Below are 21617 nucleotides of genomic sequence, written 5' to 3'. Positions count from 1 at the left end.
ATGGCCTCTCCCTAGGCATGGAAAGATACTACTTAAGGGAGTGGGTGTCTTTTTTGTACTGGAGAATTAATGTTACTTTCAAACAATATCTACTACTCTGTTGTACTTTTGTGGTGTAATTGTTTCTGTTAATACCATTCAAAATTTATATTAAGGGTTTGGAATGCATTTATAAGGGAGGTTATCACTCAAAATAAAGATAATTCTGGGGAAATTAGTCCAAATGAACCAACTCATATTCAGACATTCTTTATTCAAAAAGTGCAAAACTGAATACTAAAAATATGCATTGTTATGATAACCATTTAAACTTTAATCAACACTCGGAATCTCTATAACATTCTTCTGTTTTTCAGTCTCCGCCATGTGCTTATATCGGTCTCCACGGTGCTCTTCTAGGGCTGGACCCCAGTTTGGTGCTGGTCTGCATGTCTTCACAATACGCTAGAAAAATGAAATGTCAGAACTATTAGGCTGCACATTACATCATTGTGTCTTGTTAATGTGCAATACAAATACATGTGCAGAGTGGTATTCATGTTTTCTTTGTGATAAAGTGGCAATTACTTGTACATATTTTCATGAAGCAATCTCCGCAGTGTTCTTTTCTCTGTTTGCCATCTCTGACTTGAGCAGATTGCTCTCCTTAGGGGCATCCTTAGGCACTTACATAGCTTTGACAAAATGCTGTGCATGTATGGGTGTGGCAGTTCTAAGTTATCCTGTTATAAATGGCTCTGACATTTGACATAGATGCTAGTGTGGGGTGAGGAGGCATACATTGGTATGATAATGATGATGATTATTATTATTAACACTAATACTACAGCTAGTATAGTGGTAGTAATAATACTACTACTTCTACTATTTATGATAAAAATACCAATGATAATAATGAAAACCTACATGTGATTTTAGGTGATATCTACAGGGTAGACATAAAGCCCTCTAAAGGAAATGTAAAATATCTGCTTACATGGGACAGAGCTAAACCTTTTGATTAGATTTTGGTATAGGGCCTTCATCCCATATCCCATGCAGTTAATAGAAGATATAAGGATAAAAACGATACAATGCATAGGGATTGATATTAACGATTAACAATGGAAGAGGTATTTTACCCTGAGTTTCCAGCGCATGGCCTTTTTCAACAGGTGGATGTTTTTTTTAACATAATGTGTTTTGGACAAAATCTTTCCAACAAAATCTGTCCATCAATAACTGAATGGTACCCAATATACAATGCAGAAGGGAATTGGTATCATATGTTTTGGGCCTGTAATGCCATTAAACGTTATTGAGTGAGGGTAAATAATGAGGTTAGTTGGTTCATTCAAGGACCCACCAAACGTGGCCTTTTGGGAATGGATGACTGTAATCTTTTATAAACCCCAAAAGTCCAGAACTCTAATTTTATAGCAACACTACTTGTGTGGTGAAAATGGATAGGTAGAACATTAACAAAAGAAACTGGAGAGATTTGGCCCGAATAGCATACAGTAAGTAAAGGAGGACAGGGCATCTAGAGGGAAAAAGGTGCTCTAGTGGGTCTCATTTAGGGAAAGTCAGAGGGTGTCTGAGGTCCAGAAACCACTGGTTTAGTCTGGGTGGGCTACTCCTAGCACTCGTGCAATTTGGGATTTAGAAACTTTTGGCCCCAAAGACATCCAGAGGACTGGGGTAAGCCTATCACACCAATCTGGCCAAGATGCACTGTCACTTGGCTGAAAATTCAGGCTTCCTGAGTGCAGAGCTTTTTTTGTGACAGCAAATCTTCATCCATGGGAGCTCATGCATACAGTATCTGGCTCATGTAGCCCTCTTCAGCTACAACCTACAGTCTTTCCCCATTGGAGGAATTTGAGCTGCAAAAAAGTATCAAAGTACAAACTAAGGAAACTTGACTAGGGCAAGTCACCAAATGTTTCTGCCTGGCAATTAACCTTCCTTGGGCATGAAATTTGAATTTCTCCCACTCTGAGCATTCCTGCTAAAGACAAGGCATTTTATGAAGCCCTCGTCCAATGGCTACCTGACCTCATTGGGTACTCTTGTAGCCTTGCTCTGCTGAAGATTTTGGACTTTCATTTTTGAGATTAAGTTCCAGGTAAAACTTCAGAAGTAATCAAACCTGGTTCTATATATCAATCATGATTGGCCTCAAATCACACCTTGGTCCTGGTTTACCATGACAAGTTGATCGCGGTTGGAGCTTAGCACTTTTTGGCACTATGTTTATTTGAAACTATGAATACCTACATTGTTGATCCCTCTTATTATATTTTGTCTTTTTAGTGTCATTTAAAAATATTTACTCTATTTTGTAAACAAGTTTAGTATTTTTCAGGGCTTCTTACTGTTTTGGTACTGCATGAATACTTTTCACCTTGCCTTAATGTATAACCTTCCTGTTGTGTGCCGTAGGTACTAAGGGGTTTAGCTCAAATTAATACATTGACTCTGTAGTTCACCATGTTTAATTTTTAAGGTGAGCAGTCCCCCCCTTAACTAAAAATCCAGTTTCTTACTTTCTCCATATGAATTATTGATTGCTAAACTTACTTTCTGTGCCTTTCAACATTGCTTTAAAGGTTGTAGTTGCTACGCTATCACGTAGTGGGTACATTGCAGACTTTAGAACAGTTTAGCTTGTGTTTTTACTGTAAGTATTTATGTTTATTACAGGGCAAAAATTACTTCCAGACTAACCATTCTGCCACTCTGCCACTCTGCATTTTTAGGAATCCTGCAAGCTAAGAGCTGCTTTAAACGTGGAGAGGATACAATAATCCAAGTATAAAAGCATCCATGGCCTCATAATTTGATTACCTAGAGATTGGACAATGCAAATATTCTTTATCTAGGCTTATCATGGTCACTTATTAACATCTCCAGATGGTTCAAAATGCAGATGCTCGTCTGTTGTTAAAAATTCCTCACTGTGACATATCTCTCATCATCTCACTGCCCTTTACTGGGTGCAAATTAACAAAAGGATTTTTTATTAGGAGCTTGGTGTTTGCTCAACGGCCCTTTTATGGTGCTGGTTTATACACTATCTCCCTTTGCAGGCCATTCACTCCTCTAACAGCTTACTTGTAGTGATCTCTAACAGTAAACAGACCAGGAAAAGAGGTGCTCCCTTCTCTTTTTTGGCAGTGCGAACTAGGAACCACCTCCCCGTCAAGGTGCGCAGCATCAAAGATGAACCTCCTTACCGTAAATCTCTTAAGACCTGGGTTTTTAGGTTATGATGTGGTTTCTTGAGTGTGCAGATGCTTTGATCTGTGCTTTGGGACACTCTTGGGAGTAGCTGTGCACAGTAAAAATCTCATCATTCATTAATTCCAGAAGTTATTTTCTACTTCAATGGCAGCATAATCTAAAGCAGTAGTATTTAGGCTTCTCACAGGGCTCATCCGTGTGGACAATGAACCATTGCATGCCCTATGAGAATCGGGTGAATCTCTGCAGGCAAAATCAGGAAGAGGAAGGTAAGTTGCACATTTGTTTGAAGCTCCATTTCTAAAACAATATAGATGCTTTTCTAAAATATGATTTGTCGATTCTACCTATCCAATTAATTGAGAATAATAACTAGATGTAAATATTAAATTGATACCAAACTTCTTATCTACAGTCCTAGAAAAAAACATAAAATGAAATGCCAAAGTCAGATGTTCTGACATGAGGAAAAGAATTCTTGATTCATACTCTGTAATCTAACTAGTACTGTAAGAATCTTTCTGCGAGGTGAAAATGTGCTATTTTTTTTAACTATATGTACAATTAAGACAGTCTTACAAAAACAGAAATGAAATGCCAAAGTCAAATGTTATGGCATGTGGCAATAGAATATTGATTATATACTGTGATTCAACTAGTACTGTAAGAATCTATATCAGAGGTGCAAATGTACTTTTTTTGGAACTATATCTACAATTACAATTATCACCTTGTGACCTACACACAGTGATAGATCGATGATAGTATCGGCTATCTGTGATGTTCATGCAATTAGGTGCTTTAGCAACTGTTAAAGCAAAAGGTTTTATGTAAAAGACAATTAGGACACATTAGGACATATTGTGTGATGTCTTACTATGAGTGAGCAAAGGGATTGCAAACTAAATCTATCATTGACTATATACCAAAATGATTTGGTATGGCTGTATTGTAACACATTAACAGAAGATCCTTCTGAAGGGTGTTGAGATGCACAAGTATAGCTTATTTGTAAAAATCACTGTCTTCTTTTATGGTCAAAGGTAATTTGTAGTAGATGACTTGAAGACAACCAGGTATTATTTTCATATAATCTTATCATGCCAGAAATAACTGATGAAGCGTGACTGATATGGGGAAGAACTAACATGCTTGGTTGCATAATTTCACATAATTTAGGATAATTGCAAGCTAGGGTATTAGCAACAGTGGTATTGGAGACAGATGTGTTAGTCCTGACATCATTGGCCTGGTATTACCCAGTGTTTGCTGAACTTGTTTTTGTTCTTTTTATAGTTTGTTGTTTTCTGTCCACTTTACTGCTAACAAGTGGTAAAGTGCTTATGTTCTCCCTTCCAAACATGACAAAATAGGCATACACATAATTGGCACATTACATTTACTGATAAGTCCCTAGAAAATGGGACTCCATGTATCCAGGGCCTGTAAACAAAATGCTGCAGATGGGCTGCAGCACGGATTGTGAATTCCACAAATCTCGTATTGCAAAAAGTGTCTTAGGTGTGCCCCTGCAGCCTGTAGTGTTTTTTTTTAACTGATATTTTAGCATGACAAAAGAATGGGTTTGCCAGGCTTAAAGTTTCATTTTTTATATTTATGAGACTCCCCTAAGTTAGGCCTGTAATGCTCGTAGACCAGGGTGCATGGTATTTAAAAATTAGGAAATGTGTATTTATGTTTTATATGTCCTGGTCATGCTTCATTTATGAGTAATTTTTCCCTGAAGCACGGCTATCTTTCCCATAGATTAACACTGGTTACTGTGTTACACTTAATAAATTATAACTTCAGTTTGGGAACAGGGAGAAAAATGCTCCCTATATTGATTACAATTGTAATTTAAAATCATCTTTAATGGTAGAGTTGTATTTTAAGATGCTATTCTAAAAATTTGACTTTTAGGAGGGTGTCATTCAACTGCCTAAACCAAATGTGCCTTTCTGCAATCGTCCAGGGTCACTTGACTATGAATAGTTCTCCTATGGTGTGATGTGTATTCGTTCCAGATATCGGGACTAAAGGGCATTGGGTGTAAGTAAGGGGGTTTGTTTCCTGAGAAAGAAGTCCGGAGGGTGGGTTACTCAGCTCTTTCTGAGCTTCAAAGTTCCAAATCCATCATATCTAGAACATAGCTTGTTCATAAGTTACTTTTTATGACATCATGGGATCCTACTGACACACTACTTCAATCTTTAACTAAGCCGGGAAGATGTTTTTCTCAAATCTCAGCCCCTTCAAATTATATTACAAGTCACAATTGAATTTTAACTTATTCAGAATGTTTACATAACCCGAGGTCCTGTTTTCTTGATCTGTTCATTCTAAACTGGTCTGAGAGCTCCGACCTTCTATGGCAATGGACCTGTGAAAAAACAGCGCAGTTTAACTCTTCCTTTCTGTCACATAAGGAGCCACTAATCTTATTATGACCGCTCTTACATAAAACATCTCGGGATAGCCTGCAGTAACTTAGGGCTTGATTATGACCTGGGTGGATGGGACCACATCTTTTCCGCCAGCAACCACATATCCTTCAGCCACTCCTCTGAACTACACTGGACCGACCACAGATGTGTCCACTTCACCTTCAAACAGGAGGCCCACCACCATCACACACAACAAATCCCCCGCAGACCCTGGAGCAAAATCTCCACAGAGCAGCTCCTCTCAACTCTGAACCAAAACCCACCAGCCATCACCACCGACGCCAACAATGCAGCCCTCAGTCTCACACAATGGCTCACCAACTGTGCCAAAAACATCACCCCACTTAAAAGCCACCCAAGCGGGACCAACATCAGGAAACCCCTGTGGTTCACGGACGCCCTCAAAGAATCCAAGAAATCCTGCCGTACCCTCGAAAAAACCTGGCGCAGAGAGCACACCGCAGAAAACATGTCAGCCCTCAAGATCGCCACCCGGTGAACACCACCAGCTGATCCGCTCCACCAAAAGGGCATCATTCAAAGAGAGACTTGACAACAACACCCACAACAGCAAAGAACTCTTCAACATCGTCAAAGAGCTCTCCAACCCCAGCGCCAGCTCCAACGCCATCACGCCCTCACAAGAACTCTGCAACTCCCTCGCTACTTTCTTACATCGAAAGATCGCAGACCTACACGACAGCTTCGGACCCCAGACCCTGCCGTCCACCACCGAACCAACAGCCCCCTCCACTACCCTCAACGCCTGGACCCCCATCAGCTCTGAAGAGACCAGAATCACCATGAACACCATCCACTCCGGCTCCCCCTCGGACCCATGCCCCCATCACATCTTCAACAAAGCCGACTTCATCATCGCCCCCTATCTCCAGAGCATCATCAACAGCTCGTTCGCATCTGCCACCTTCCCCGAGAGCTGGAAACACGCGGAAGTCAGCGCACTCCTGAAAAAACCCATGGCTGACCCCAACGACCTGAAGAACTTTCGCCCCATCTCTCTTCTCCCATTCCCGGCCAAGGTCATCGAGAAGACCGTCAACAAGCAGCTGACCAACTTTCTTGAAGCTAACAACTCGCTCGACCCTTCCCAATCAGGTTTTCGAGCCAACCACAGCACAGAAACGCCCTCATCACAGTCATCGACGACATCAGAACTCTGACGGACAACGGAGAAACAACCGCCCTCATCCTCCTGGACCTCTCTGCTGCCTTCGACACTGTGTGCCATCACACCCTAGTAACCAACCTCCGCTCCACTGGAATCCTAGGACAGGCCCTTTACTGGATCATCTCGTTCCTCTCGGACCGAACCCAAAGAGTCTACCTCCCGCCCTTCCGCACAGAACCCACTGAGATCATCTGCGGCGTACCCCAAGGCTCATCGCTCAGCCCAACCCTCTTCAATAGCTACATGAGCCCCCTCACCGGCATCGCTCACAAACACAACATCAACATCATCTCCTACGCCGACAACACTCTGTTGATACTCTCCCTCACCAAAGACCCAACCACCGCCAAAACTAACCTACAGGAAGGAATGAAAGACGTCGCGGAATGGATGAAGCTCAGCAGCCTGAAGCTGAACTCAGACAAGACGGAGGTCCTCATCCTCGGACACTCCCCGTCTGCCTGGGACGCCTCCTGGTGGCCCACGGCTCTGGGCACTGCACCAACACCCGCAGACCACGCACGCAACCTCGGATTCATCCTGGACCCCCTCCTCACTATGACCAAGCAAGTCAATGCCGTCTCGTCTTCTTGCTTCCACACCCTTCGCATGCTCCGAAAAATCTTCCAATGGATCCCCGCCGAAACCAGAAAGACAGTTATCCACGCCCTCGTCACAAGCCGCCTGGACTATGGAAACACCCTATACACAGGAACCACCGCAAAGCTACAGAAACCTCTTAAACGCATACAGAACGCCTCCGCACGCCTCATCCTCGACATACCGCGCCACAGCCACATATCCGCCCCCCTGAAACACCTGCACCAGCTCCCCGTCAACAAGAGGATCACCTTCAGGCTCCTCACCCACACACACACAGCCCTCCACAACAAGGGCCCCGAATACCTCAACGGACGCCTCTTGTTCTACACGCCCACCCGTCAGCTTCGCTCAGCCAGCCTCGCCCTCACCACCGTCCCACGTATCCGAAGAACCACCACTGGAGGTAAATCCTTCTCCTACCTGGCAGCAAAAGCATGGAACTCCCTCCCCGACCACCTAAGAACTACCCAGGACCATCTCGCCTTCAAGAAGCGCCTCAAGACATGGCTTTTTGAGCAGCAGTAACCCACCCCCCTCCCTAGCGCCTTGAGACCCTTACGGGTGAGTAGCGCACTCTATAAATGCATTGATTGATTGATTGATAGTCCGTCACAAACGTGAGGGATATCCCTTCCACCGTTTTACAAATTCCACAGTATATAATGGAACTTGTAATACAGCGGACGGGACAGCCGTCACATTAGTGACGGAGTATCCCATTTGCCAAGGTCGTAATCAGGCCCTTTGTATAAAGGGTGCCATGATACATGTGCATACACCATTGCACGTAAAGTTCCCCTGAGAATTTTCAACTACACGTAATTTGCTCCTAAGGTATTTTAGGTTTAGATTTATTTATTCAATATCAACTCGGCGACCAATGTCTGTTCTTAATGCTTCCATGCTCTGCCCAGACTGTGGCCCTCATTATGACCTTGGCGGTCTTCTGACCGCAAGGGTTAATGGGGCAGTATTACCGCTAACAAGCTAGTGGTACATATCGCCATATTATGAGATTGACTGGTTGGGTGCAGCCAACCTGCCACTTCTCAACTTATTCCGCCATGGCGGTAAGAGCCTCCGGGCCTGAGATGTCTATCTCCAGCCCGGTGGCCGATATAGTACTGGCCATGGCATTATGAGCCGGCCTACCACCATGGTTTTCAATGCATTAGCAATGCTATGAAAACCATGGGGGTAGGCCCTACCGGTGACAGGGAATTCCTTCCCTGTCACAGAAAGGCAGCTCTCCCACCCCCCCAACACTCACCTGATGCCCCGCACTCCCCTCCATCCAAACTCACCCACCCCCATACCCACATTAGCCCCCAACCCCTTCCGATCCACTCACTCACCCTCCCACCCACAACGATACATTCACACACTCCCCCATACACGCACACCTGCAGACACGCACACACTTGTAGACCCGCACACAGACACCCACATGCACCACGCATAAACCCATTCAATTACACTGGCATACATGCATTCAGACACACACTGGCTCACCTTTACAGTATGATAATGTATCATAAAAATAATAAAATAGCTAGATTGAAACTCAACAGTTGTCAAAAGGGATAATAACAAAAAATACACTCTCTCTGTATCTGCACAAAAAGCCATACAAAATCTTCCCATAACAGATGAGACTTGCTCCTTCTTTCTCTAATTGAGATGGGAGGTAAGGCAGATTGTTCACAGAGCATCACCTCAATCACTATTAGGCAAAGCACATGTCCTCTGGTTCACAGAACCTACAAGAGGTGGGAACCCTCCCTTTAATACCCAGTCCTGGATCATCCTTTAACCACTACCTTCGGGCTGGGTCTAGGTCAGTGCGACCGGTGCCACCGCACAGGGTAATGACATAGGGAGGGAGCACCTTGTTTACAAGTATATTATCTTTTTTAAAGCCCCTACTGCAGTGTTCCTTGCCTCTTGCAATTTTCAGGCAGCAATAAAAATGTCAAGAATACTCTGGGTGATTAATGTTCTGCCTGGAGTGAGTTTGGAGCTTGCTGTAGTGGAAGTTTTAAGGTAGTACAGGAGGTTAATATGCCTCTTGCAAAGAATGTGTACCATGCAGATCACTAAGTGCATATTACACAAATAGGTCTATGGATTGCTGTTTTTGTCACAGAGGTCCTTTTGTTAATTGCAGTTTATAAGTTAAAATTCTAACGTAGAACACTGAGCAATTAACTGTCATCAAAGACCTGCATGTATAAGATATGGATTAGAGCGTTTTGATTTTGTCCCACTCTTTCATTGTCCTAATGTTGCAAAAAAGGATTCATTTGGGTAGAAAGCAAATATTATTATTAAAGAGAACCCCCGACCATAGGGTTACATTTTAAATTCTGAGTTTGTACTTCTCTAGACCAAGGACTCTTAAACTATACAGCCTACCAGTATGAATGGTGTGACTCCTACACATGTTAGTCCTCTGTCGTATGTGACATTTCTTATACACTGATTTAGACGCTTATGAATAATTGTCTCCATGGAATGTGTTTGTGATGTAAGGTGCTCTGACACCCTACAATGGTATGAATGGCACTACAAAATTAATTAAATGCATCGGAGAGGGAGTGGTTATGGAGACTCAAGGGACACTGTTAAAGGGTGGTAGTGAGGGAATTTGTGGCAGAGGTGGTCACTGGGGGGGGCGCCAATGAACATTGTTGCACGGTGCGCCATCAGTGCTAAGGCCGGCCCTGACTACCTTATTCACAGTTGCATTGAATGCCTGCAATTTTACTTTACAAAAATTCCCAGAGGTTGATCCTGGGACCACAGTCTCAATTAAAATATTTTATCTTACCTCTATTGATGTCATTACACAGACTGCTGAATGAGCCAGTTTGGAGAAAGGGCACTGCATTCCTAAGACTCTATACTTTGAAACTCTCTGCCTCTTCGTTGTTAGACAGACTTCAATGAATACCTCAAACACTTCAACAACAATGTATTCTAGCAAACCCTATTGTACTAGTTTATCATAGGTCCTCTGTTAGTAATTTCTCCATCTCTTCATATTACCCCATGTGCCTGCAAGTAATTTGAGGATTCAGACTGTTTCTGCTATTCTTCCTATAAAACAATCAATACCATGCTTTTACCTTTTCCACCAATAATAATCTTATATTTGGGAAGTGCTTTTTTACATTTAGTGCATATGCATCTTGTTAGACCCGGTCCTGTTAGGCATGGTTTCCCCAGTCTTTTTGCTTCTGACCTCCTGTTTTTGATCCTGTGCTGAATTAAAATGTTGCTGGCTTTAGGACCCTGGGCACTTTACCACTGCTGACTAGTGCTAAAGTTCAAGTGCTCCCTGTCTAAATTGTACTGGTGATTCGTTTAACCATGATTGATACATTTGATTTACCAGTAAGTGCCTCGTAAAATGCACTAGGTGTGCCCAGGTCCTGTAAATCAAATGCTACTAGTGAGCCTGCAGCACTCATTGTGCCTCCCACGTGAGTATCCCTGTAAACATGTCTCAGACCTGCCACTGCAGTGTCTTTGTGTGCAGTTTAAAACTGCTTTTTTGACCTGGTAAGTGCACCCCCAAGCCAGGTCCAAACCTTCCCTTTTACTACATGTAAGTCATCCCTAAAGTAGGCCCAAGGCAGCCCCACGGGCAGAGTGCAGTGTATTTAAAAGATAGGACACATACTGGTGTGCTTCATATGTCCTGATAGTGGAATACTGCTAAACTCAGTTTTCACTATTGCAAGGTTTATCTCTCCCATTGGATAACATGGGGATTGCCTTGACATATCTTTTAAGTGTAATTTCTCATTAGGAGCGGATAGAGATGTGGAGTTTGGGGTCTATGAGCTCCCAATTTATAATACATCTTTTAGTAAAGTTGATTTTTGAATTGTGAGTTTCAAAATGCTACTTTTCTTGCTTATCTATTCTGTGCCTCTGCCTGTCTGTGGAATATACGTCTGGGTCAGGATGACAGTTGGGCTGTTTGTGGATTCACTCTAGACAGTCACACAAAGGTAGCTGAGGTGTGCTCTGCATATCCTGATAAGTCCTCCTAAGTTGGAGTGGTAGGAGGAGCTGACGCTTGCACCTTAATAGGGCTGTGACTGTCCTCACACAAAGCAGTCTCCAACCCCCTGGAGTGTGTCTGGGACCAGGGAAGGGAAAGGTGGGGTCTTGTGAACTTAAAAAAACTTCTTTTTCAATTTGACTACTTCAAAGAAAGAAAAGGGTATAATTACTCGATCTCTGACACCGCATAGTTAAAATCATTCTGGCCTGAAGAAATTATGCCAGAAAGGTGAGCTGGATGCTGTAGGAGGGACTGCCTCTCTACCTGTTGCTTTGTTGTGCTGGACTGCTGCTTGCTGCTACTGTCCTGGGAGTGAAATAACTGGACCTGGCATTCTATATTCTGCTTTCAAAGCTTCCACGACGCCTTGGACTGAGCTTGCCTCCTGTTAAGAAGTCTCAGGGACTTCAAAAACATCATCTGCCAGTGCCTGGGGTCATCTTCTGAGAGTCCAGACTTGCCAAGTAGTGCCAACTCCAGTTACTGGTCCCTTGGAAGTGCAAGTTGGTGACCTGAAAGAGAAAACAATGCACTGCGCTAGAGAATCGATGCAGCATCTGCTCCGTAGAGGAGAATCAATGCAGCGCTTGTCCACACAGCTTCAGAATAGACAATATGCCTATTTCACCGTGGTCCCATCAACATAGCGTATCTGTATTGTCCACACATCATCTCTGGGTGCCACTTTTTTATTGATGCCACACCGCAGTAAGGAACTGAGTCTGCATGTCCAGAAATTGATGCATTGCCTGTCCTACAAGTAAAGAATCAACAAATCACCTCCTCTGCCAGTAAGGAACTGACACATTGTCTCACCTGCGAGGAAAGAATCAATGCCTGACCTCCCCTGTGCAGTAAGGAACCAGCGCATCACTTTGATTTTCTGGTGCCTCACCTATGAGATTTTGCAAGATCCTGCTATAGGGGGATTGACTGACTCCGGCTGAACCCTCCCACTTTTAGGAGCTCTATTGAGCTGTAACTAATTAGTAAGAATGAGGTGAGGCTCAGAAGAGTTGTTTTATGAAGACTGTTTCATATGTTTATGGCTCCTTGTTATGGAGTGTGATGTAACCATTGTAAAATCAATAAATAAAAAACTTAAAAAGAATTGTTTACACTTTTAAAAGTGATGTCTTGACTTCTGTCTGTTGGAGTATTGTAATTTTGGTATTGTTTTACTCAGACAAATATTGGCTATATTTCTAAACTGGTGTGGTGTCCTCTTGTAGTGTTTTCACTGGGTTACTATGTGTGTGTGTGTAAGTGTGTGTGAGTGTGTGTGTACATAAAATACTCTACACATTGCCTCTAAAATAAGCCTGACTACCTGAGCCAAGCTACCGGGGGTGGGGGGGAGCAGGGGTTATCTTAGCTAAGTGGCTCCCTTAACCTGACTAGAGTGATAGTTCCTACTTGTACAGGGTGAAAACCACTGCCAAATAGAGACCCTACTTCTAAAATATCCCAATGGACAAATATCTATTATCCAAGAACATTGAAATGTCTTTATGAAGTCCTCTTGTGACCATTTTCAAAAATGTTGCTACACACCATGGACATAAATGCCTTTGCTTTCATTAGTGTAAAATCCATGGCTAACAGGGCGGTGATTAAGGTGGTTCTTTAGCATTAGAATATTTTATGTATAGTGTGGTATTTCAGGTGCTTTCCTTTTATACAATTAACCTCTTTTGACATTTATTTGAAGTTTTGATCCAGTACTTGGTGGAGAAGGGTTTTTTTGATTGCAAGAATTAAGGCAAACAGTCCTTTGTTAGAAGATGTCCCTCATATATGGGCTATATGATTTTGTTGTTGGTGACCAATACTTAAACTATTTATTCTGAATGTTCCTGTAGTTAAGTAATTCCAGGAGAGTCTTACTCAAGGGTTTGAGTTTTGCAATACCTAAAGCTAGAGTACGCATTTAAGGTAGTTTATCAGTTGATTATATTATTGTTCACAATTGTTTTATGTGCCTATGTTGAGGAAGGTTTAGAAAATATCTTTAACTTGTGAATGATAGATTTGTTTGCATGAGTCCATTGTCAAAAGTGGAGTTTGCTATTTTATTTCTTATTAAGTTATACACTAGATTCTCCTGATGGAAAATGCACTATTTTAGATTTCATCAGAGCAGCATTCTGAACAAATGGTCTTATTTAGAGCTGGGGGCAGTGGAGTGTTGGAATGAAAATGGTCCCTTAGCATCTGCTGGCCTTTGTTTTGGAGTCAGAGGCATAGGCCAGTGTTTGACTAGCCAAAGTCCTGGACCTGTCCTGTGACCTAGTGTAGTGCACAAAGCATGTCCTCATAATGGAAAGAAGGCTATTTTCCCTATCGAGTGTACAGCAAAGGAAGCAGTGGTGATAGCACATATTGTTTGAGATAAATACTGTGACCAGATGTTTTATCCATGTCAGTGAAAGTGTTGTTTACAGTCCCTATTGGATCATATTACGGTGTTGTGTGAATGCCTAGGACTTTGTACTGACATCCAGTATGAGTATTTCATGTGTGCATCTGTAGTGTGTGTAATATATTTGCAGTAGTAGGACTTTGTGTGTGAGTGAGTATGGATTCTGAAGTCAGTTGTATCCATTTTCGATGCCTCTGGTTTGGCATAGTCATGCTAGAGAATGAGAAAAGCTTCTTCAGACAATGGTAGTGTAATGCCTGCATTCCTGTGGCTGAAGGGTGGAGCTCCAGGACACTGAAATGAGAAGGATGGATACCAAGCAAACTTCAGAAATTCCAAAAATATTTTGTAATCAAGGGTATCAGTGCCACTTTTACACACATTTTGAGACAGGACATGTGGATCCACCGTCCCAGCCTTCATAATTGCCTTGAGGTGATTCTCTTTTCAAGTGCCCGTCTCAGATTTCTCTCCAGCATTTCTCTCCAGACACAGCCTTTATGTAGAGTGGTGTTTCTCACCGGAACATACACCCAGTAAACCGGAAAACTCGAGGATCGCCTGGGAGAGGGATCTGAGATGCTCCTTGCCAGACAAGATTGGTATTATAGCTGCACAAAGGTTAAACTAGTATCCAACAACTATCGCCACAAATTACTACATTCAAATTCATACACCAAGCGTACACCACCCCACTTGCTCTTTTTAGATTAGATCCTACATGATCCTACCTCTTTCCAAAGTGCAAGGTCGAACAGTCCAATTTCTTACATTTACCTGGCCCTGTCCAGATATCTCTGCATTCCGGGGGCACCATCTACTCCACTCTGTCATGTATGATCAACCAAGAACTTACCCTTGATCCCCGCTAGGCTCTGCTGAGTTTACGTGAAAATGCTGCCAAAGTCTACTCAGAGCTTTGGTGGTCTGGCACTACTGCTTGCTAAACTGAGAATCATCGTGCACTGGGGAACCGCTGCCCATCCTATGGAGGCAGCTTGGCTATGGACCTCACATATTTTGACACCACCAGTGAGCTATTTGCTTCTTTGCAACCTCTAGCTTCTCTCCTGAAGGATATGTGGCAACCTCTAAGAACATATCTTCAAACCTTAGCGCCCGCCCCTTCTGTAGCAGATGATGGACACTCCCCTATTGCAGACCGTTACCCCATGCTCACTGATGGCCGTCAGTGCCCTACGTTGTGCTTTTGTACTGCAGATTGCCCTGTTTCTCAATGCATCTTCATTGATCTAGTCTACTGTATCTGATTGTAATGCTGTGCCTCTATTTACATCGTTTGCATATTCATTCTCGACATGCTGTCTTTGTTCTTATGCATACAAAAATCTAAAATAAAGATTACAAAAAGAGTATGTCCCTTGAATCGTTAGCTTGGTGTAAGAGGCTTTAGGTTGCCCACTCAGCTTATTTAAATATTATCCTGTCAAATGTATTCAAAGGTGTGCTCTATTGGGTCAGAGTCTCTCAGCCATATGCTCTTTGTAAATGACAAAACACACTGGGCCAGTCTTCTCAGTACTTCCCAATGTACATTGTAATAATACACTTGGCAATGTTTACGGTATTTGACTTAAGTTATTCCAGATTAATCTTTGAGTTGTGAGCGCTAATAAAGAGAAATATCAATGATGATTTTTGAAGATCAGAATAAATAAAGGATTTTAAATTAAATAAAACAACTTATGGATCAATGTGGATTATTTTAAGGCAAATACAGTGAACACTGGAAGGTCTAGAATTACCCTGTGCACTGGGAACCAGTGTATTTTGGTGTTAAAGCTATGCCAATTGCCTCACTGGTAACAGCATAAGAACAATAAATCACAAGCCCACAAAAAAGTTAGAAAATGTTACACACAAACTCACTTGAAAAATGTTTCCATCAGCCTTGACAAGTTGGTATATAGCAATTACAGGAATCCAGATGACACAGAAAGCAATCATGCACCAGCCCAGGATCTCTCCCCAAACAGGATAGACAATTGTGCCATATTTTGGTGTTTGAAACGTTGCCAAAGACCAGATCAATATCACCTGTTGAATAGATGGGGAAAAGTGACACAATTGAGAGCAAAGAAAAAAATGCTGGTAGATGAAAGAAAGTTTAGGGTTATCCATTTTAAAATAAATACTGACTCTCCAGCATTTTAATAATGAGGTATAACTCTTCATGTCATAAGTGACTGAGTGCAAAAATCTGCTTGTGTTACACACTATATAACTTCAGAAAGGGAATCAGTTCTTCATGTGAGTTGCATCAGTCTGACTGCAATCTGATTACACTAATACATTTACTTTACAACTACTATCCAATTTGTGTATACACAAAGCACATTCCATTTTCAAAGCATCTGGTACCAGCGATCTATAAATCAATGCTTCTAAGGGATCCCCTTAAATTTGATAAGCCACAAGTACGCTCACACATGGCTTCAAAAGGAGCTCTAGACCATAAAACCTGTAGAAATGTGTTCAAACAACTTTGTATCAAATCTTATGTCCAAGAGCCCCAAATAATCAGCAGGGTAAACTTTTCTGGCTTCAAGGGTGCTCTTCTCAGAGCTAAAACAATCTTTAACCCTTTAGCTGTTGGACCTCCCTCCCCCCCAGTACTGAGCCCTTTTTGGCTATTTGGGGTTGTTCATGCTTAGGGCTTCATACCTTTTTGTCCACAAAAGTTATCCTCAACAAATTTGCACCCTTTTTTCCCAACATCTTAGGGATTCTAAAGGTACCCAGAGCTTGTGGGTTCCCCTGGGGGAGACCAAGAAATTAGCCAAAATACAGCAAACATTTTGTTTTTTCCAAAAAATGGGAAATAATGACTGCAGAAAAAAGAATGTGTTTTTTCCCCTGAAAATGGCATCAACAAAGGGTTTGTGGTGCTAATATCACCAGCTTTCAGGAACAGGCAGACTTGATTGAGAAAACCACATTTTTCAACACAATTTTGGCATTTTACTGGGACATACCCCATTTTAAATATTTTTTGTGTTTTCAGCCTCCTTCCAGTTAGTGACAGAAATGGGTATGAAACCAATGCTGGATCCCAGACAGCTAAACATTTCTGAAAAGTAGACAAAATTCTGAATTCAGCAAGGGGTCATTTGTGTAGATCCTTCAAGGTTTTCCTACAGAAAGTAACATCTAAAACAAAAATATATTGAAATTGAGCTGATAAAAAACTGCCATTTTTCTCCACATTTTACTCTGTAACTTTTTCCTGCGATGTCAAATTTTAAAAAGCAGTATACTGTTACGTCTGTTGGACTCTTCTGGTTGTGGGGGTATATAGGGCTTGTAGGTTCATCAAGAACCCTAGGTACCCAGAGCCAGTAAATTAGCTGCACCTTAATATGGGTTTTCATTGTATACAGCAATTCATTTGGTCAAATATAAAGACTGAAAAATAGGTATCAAGGAAACCTTTGTATTTCCAAAATGTGCACAATATAATGTGTTGAGAAGCAGTGGTTATTTGCAAATCTCTGAATTCCAGGGTGCCCATACTAGCATGTCAATTGCAGGGCATTTCTCAAATAGATGTGTTTTTTACACACTGTCTTACATTTAGAAGGAGAAAATGTAGAGAAAGACAATAACATGTGTTGTACTATTCTGTGCTCCCCCAAGTCTCCCAATAAAAATGGTACCTTACTTGTGTGGGTTGGCCTACTGCCCGGGACAGGAAACGCAACATGGACACATCACATTTTTACATTGAAATCTGACGTGTTTTTTGGAAAGTGCCTCTAGCTCAGCCAGCACCTAGGGAAACCTACCAAACCTGTGCAATTTGTAAAACTAGACACGTAGAGGAATTCAGGATGGGGTGACTTGTTGGACTCTCACCAGGTTCTGTTACCCAGAATCCTTTGCAAACCTCAAAATATGGCAAAAAAAAACACTTTTCCCGAAGATTTGGGTGCTGGAAAGTTCTGGAATTTGAGAGGAGACACAAACTTCCTTCCACCCAGCATTCCCCCAAGTCTCCCAATAACAATAGTACCCCAATTGTGTTGGTAAGGCTAGTGCCTGCGACAGGAAATGCCCGAAAACACAACCTGGACACATCACATTTTCCCAAAGAAAACAAAGCTGTTTTTTGCAAAGTGCCTAGCTGTGGTCTTTGGCCTCTAACTTAGGGAAACCTAGCAAACCTACACATTTTTGAAAACTAGACATTTAGGGAAATTCAGAAAGGGGTGACTTGTGGGACTCTCACCAGGTTCTGTTACCCAATATCCTTGGCAAACCTCAAACTTTGGCAAAAAACACACCTTTTCCTCACTTTTCGGTGTTGGAAAGTACTGGAATTTGTGAGGAGCCACAAATTTCCTTCTACCAAGAGTTTCCCCAAATCTCCTGATAAAAAATGGTACCTCATTAGTGTTGGTAGGCCTAGTGCCCGCAACAGGAAACACCCCAAAACCCAACATGGACACATCAAATTTTTACATTGAAAACTGCCATGTTTTTCAGAAAGTGCCTATCTGTAGATTTTGGTCTCTAGCTCATCTGGTACCTAGGAAAACCTACCAAACTTGTGCATTTTGTAAAACTAGATACCTAGGAAAACCCAGGATGGGGTAACTTGTGGCACTCTCACCAGGTTTGGTTACCCAGAATCCTTTGCGAACCTCAATATTTGGCAAAAAAACACTTTTTCCCCACATTTCAGTGATAGAAAGTTCCGGAATCTGAGAGGAGCCACGAATTTCCTTCCACCTAGCACTCTCCCAAGTCTCCCAATAAAAATAGTACCTCACTTTTGTGGGTAGACCTAGTGCCTGTGTCAGGCATAGATCACAAAATGGTCAAAGTTGGTCCTTACATGAGGACTACTGTTGACCCTGGGGTTATCCATTCCGGACGCAGGCACTAGGTACAGACACTCAAGTGGGGTAACATTTTTATGAGGGCAGGTGGGGAAGCAATGGGTGGTAGGAAATTTGTGGATCCCAGCATATTCCTGTAGTTTGTGGGACAGAAATGCAAGGAAAAAGGAGTTTCTATTCAACATTTCAGCTTTGCAGGGTGTTCTGGGTAAGAAAACTTTGGCGAATCCCTCTTTGCACTCCCCCGGATGTCTAGTTTCCAGAAATGTTTGGGTTTGGTATGTTTCCCCATATGGCCGCCGAGCCCAGGACCAAAAACGCAGATGCCTGCCTTAAACAAACTGGTTGTTTAGCGACAGATAATTTTGATTTCTCCACAATACGATAGACATGTATATATATATATATATATATATATATATACATATATATATATATATATATATATATAGATCTATATATAGATATATCTACCTAAATAGATATATATATATATGTGTATATATATATATATGTGTGTGTATATATATATATATATACATACATATATATACATACATATATATATATATATATATATATATAATATATATATATCCACAGAGATATATCTACATATAGATCTATCTACCTATAGATCTATATATATTTTTAACAGCTGTATGGTTTCCTTGTGGGCCATAGTGGCCCCCAGGGAAAACATACAGTTGTTAAAAAAAATGATTGCCCCCACAGGGGGTCGTCCTGTTCACGGGCGACCCCGTGTCAATTTAATGTTTTTTAAAAATGTGTTTAAATTTTTTTTAAATTGTAAAGCCCTGGGGGGCACAATCGAGCATGATCGCGCCCCCCCCCCAAGGTGGTAAACCTACTTTAGGAGAAAAAATATGCCCGTGGCCAAGACACACGTTCAGGAAGGCCTTGTTTAAAAGGGGAAAGTCTCCCCTTTTCAAACGAGGCCTTCCCGAACATCGGGAAGGCTTGTTTGGGCTGTTTCCCCCACGGTAACAGGGAGTGGCTGCAAGGGAAAACAGACAGTGACGTCAGCGTGCCTTGGGGCGTACTGTCACAAAGGGGCGGGTGGAGGTGCCAGGGGAGACAGGGAGGATCTTCTGTGTCTCCTGGGTTTTTTTTTATTAAAAAAAAATCTTTTTTAACTCCCTCTCTGGTTAAAGCACGAGAACACAGAAAAATAAAACTTCATCAAATTCTCTGCTATGTTTGCAAATAGCCAGCAGTATTACCAATTCCTCATGCCAGCACTCATTAAAAGAGCTCTGTGAGATGCTGTTGTGTTTTCTCAAGATCAAAAATATATTAGAGATAGCATAGTCTGTACTGATCTCATTCGCCTTTCAACTGAGAGTACTATTGTCTAATCTCTACCTCCCTTCGTTAAGATTGCGCCTACCATAGAGACAGAGTTTATCAGGATCCTATATGTATGCAAAAACAGCACCAATTTGAACACCAGCAATGTAAAAGTGGAAACATGTCCCATGTTTTACCAACTACCATTTCTAGCATCATCAATGCCTTGTCTTCTTCGGGGAAATCTGCCTCTTCTTAAAAACAGGTGAGATAATGTTACAGCCCGCCCATATCCACCCCATGTTTTACTGGTAAGGTACTGAAGACACAGGGCCTCATTACGACTTTGGCATTCTCAGGACCGCCATGTTAGCGGTCGTACCTCCAACAGGCTGGCAGAGAAGACCACCAAATTATGATCATGGTGGTATTCCCAACAGAATACAGCCAAAGCACCGCTAGCACCCCCACAACAGTCTGGCTACCATGGACGACGGTAGCCGTCTGCAGGCCAGTGGAGACCGTGTTTCCGCCGGAGAGATTACGAGGTTACACACCCCAAAGGTTTCAGCTGCGATCGCACCACCATGGAAACCCAGGCGAAAACCAACTGCATAAAAGGAGACACTCACCTTAAGGAAGCCATACTCGTCTAGAACCACCATGGAACCTGAACTAGATATCTTTTTGCTGCTCCTGCTCACCCAAAGTCGTTGGAATCTGCGATGATGATGACAGCAACCGTATGTACACAATCTTACATGTTACATTTGTATATTGTCAATTTTTTTACTCACACAACATATATTTGGGAAGGGTGTGCGACGGCGACACTCACATGTAACAACACACTAACACGTACACTCACATACAGCCACAAACACTTGCATATACACAACAAACAAGCCACAGCCATGACACACACAGAAACACATGTCACAAACACACACAGGTATGCAAGGAAACACTGCACAGGCCCACACTCACACAGTACCACATAACACCACAACACGTCTTAACCACAACAGAACTGCACCATCTCCAATCTCTCAGCAGGTACCCACAGGGGACACTACCCAGATACACATCACATATACATCACAACCTAAAACCAAAAGGCAAAAATACATACTGTTGGAAAATGGGTTATTGGTAGGGCAGGTAGGTACCTACACCTAGCAACAAGCCACTAACCTCCACCTAGGTACAGTTAGGTCTCAGTAAATTAATCCCAGCTCAACCCTTGGTAGCTTGGCAACGAGCGTCAAGGCTTAACTTAGGAGACAAAGGGGGTTATTCTAACTTTGGAGGAGTGTTAATCCGTCCCAAAAGTGACGGTAAAGTGACGGATAGACCACCAGCCGTATTACGAGTTCCATAGGATATAATGGACTCGTAATACGGCTGGTGGTAAATCCGTCACTTTTCCGTCGCTTTTGGGACGGATTAACACCTCCTCCAAAGTTAGAATAACCCCCTAAGT

At 42.3% G+C, this 21617-nt stretch overlaps 1 protein-coding gene across 1 annotated transcript in view; it reads right to left on the bottom strand.

Moving 5' to 3' along the window:
- Positions 1-276: 276 nt before the first annotated feature.
- The window catches only part of LOC138259657 (sodium- and chloride-dependent neutral and basic amino acid transporter B(0+)-like), a 558437-nt gene continuing 537096 nt past the window's right edge, over positions 277-21617 (bottom strand). The window contains 2 exon segments of the mRNA XM_069207527.1: positions 277-444; positions 15852-16019. Coding sequence (XP_069063628.1) covers positions 277-444; positions 15852-16019 — 336 coding nt within the window.

Source organism: Pleurodeles waltl, chromosome 2_1 (assembly GCF_031143425.1).
Source record: "Pleurodeles waltl isolate 20211129_DDA chromosome 2_1, aPleWal1.hap1.20221129, whole genome shotgun sequence".
NCBI classification, from domain to species: Eukaryota; Metazoa; Chordata; class Amphibia; order Caudata; family Salamandridae; genus Pleurodeles; species Pleurodeles waltl.
The sequence above is the reverse complement of the archived record's forward strand: the minus strand, read 5'-3'. Positions and strand labels throughout refer to the sequence as shown.